Source organism: Tetrahymena thermophila, assembly GCF_000189635.1.
Source record: "Tetrahymena thermophila SB210 genomic scaffold scf_8255739, whole genome shotgun sequence".
In the NCBI taxonomy this organism is placed as follows: Eukaryota; Ciliophora; class Oligohymenophorea; order Hymenostomatida; family Tetrahymenidae; genus Tetrahymena; species Tetrahymena thermophila.
Genome location: NW_002477051.1, coordinates 1 through 1,145, shown reverse-complemented (window position 1 = coordinate 1,145; position 1,145 = coordinate 1). Strand labels below are relative to the sequence as shown.

Here is a 1,145-nt window from a genome sequence, read left to right as displayed (position 1 = left end):
TGAAAATTAAATTGGTGCAATGGGTGCATCAAGCTTAGGTTCATCTTTAGCAAAATGCATTAATCTCTCAAATTTGAAACTCGACCTTCAGTAAAAACAGTTTATTTGTTTTGGATTGTGATATTTTTAATTATAAAAACTAATTTAAAACAATAAAGTTCTTTTTTCTTTTTCTTTTTATCGTGCTTGCTTTTTTTTGTTTTTTCTTTGTTAATTAAGCTCATCATTTATTTTAAACTTTTGCTTTTATCATATTTTTTCTTCATTTTTTCCTACTAATTAACTATTTAATGATATATTTTTTCTTCAATATTTAAAAAGGGTTAATTAAATTGGTGCAATGGGTGCATCAGGCTTAGGTTCTGGTTTAGCAAAATGCATTAATCTCTCAAATTTGACACTTGACCTTTAGTAAAAACAGTTTATTTGTTTTGGATTGTGATATTTTTAATTATAAAAACTTATTTAAAACAATAAAGATCTTTTTTCTTTTTCTTTTTATCGTGCTTGCTTTTTTTTGTTTTTTCTTTGTTAATTAAGCTCATCATTTATTTTAAACTTTTGCTTTTATTATTAATTAATTAATCTTATTATTTCATATTTTTTCTTCACTTTTTCCTTCTAATTAACTATTTAATGATATATTTTTTCTTGAATATTTAAAAAGTAGAAATTAAATTGGTGCAATGGGTGCATCAAGCTTAGGTTCATCTTTAGCAAAATGCATTAATCTCTCAAATTTGACACTTGACCTTGAGTAAAAACAGTTTATTTGTTTTAGATTGTGATATTTTTGATTATAAAAACTAATTTAAAACAATAAAGTTCTTTTTTCTTTTTCTTTTTATCGTGCTTGCTTTTTTTTGTTTTTTCTTTGTTAATTAAGCTCATCATTTATTTTAAACTTTTGCTTTTATCATATTTTTTCTTCATTTTTTCCTTCTAATTAACTATTTAATGATATATTTTTTCTTCAATATTTAAAAAGGGTTAATTAAATTGGTGCAATGGGTGCATCAGGCTTAGGTTCTGGTTTAGCAAAATGCATTAATCTCTCAAATTTGACACTTCACCTTGGGTAAAAACAGTTTATTTGTTTTGGATTGTGATATTTTTAATTATAAAAACTAATTTAAAACAAAAAA

The 1,145-nt window shown here is 23.1% G+C and overlaps 1 protein-coding gene across 1 annotated transcript; it reads left to right on the top strand. All coding sequences in view use genetic code 6, as the record gives it.

Moving 5' to 3' along the window:
• Positions 1-19: 19 nt before the first annotated feature.
• On the top strand, positions 20-1,109 carry TTHERM_02385080 (hypothetical protein; the record flags this gene model as incomplete). The annotated part of the gene is made up of 4 exons (XM_001028463.2): positions 20-90; positions 322-411; positions 668-757; positions 989-1,109. 4 exons carry the CDS (start codon positions 20-22, stop codon positions 1,107-1,109), a joined length of 372 nt encoding a protein of 123 aa, XP_001028463.2.
• Between the last annotated feature and the right edge of the window lie 36 nt (positions 1,110-1,145).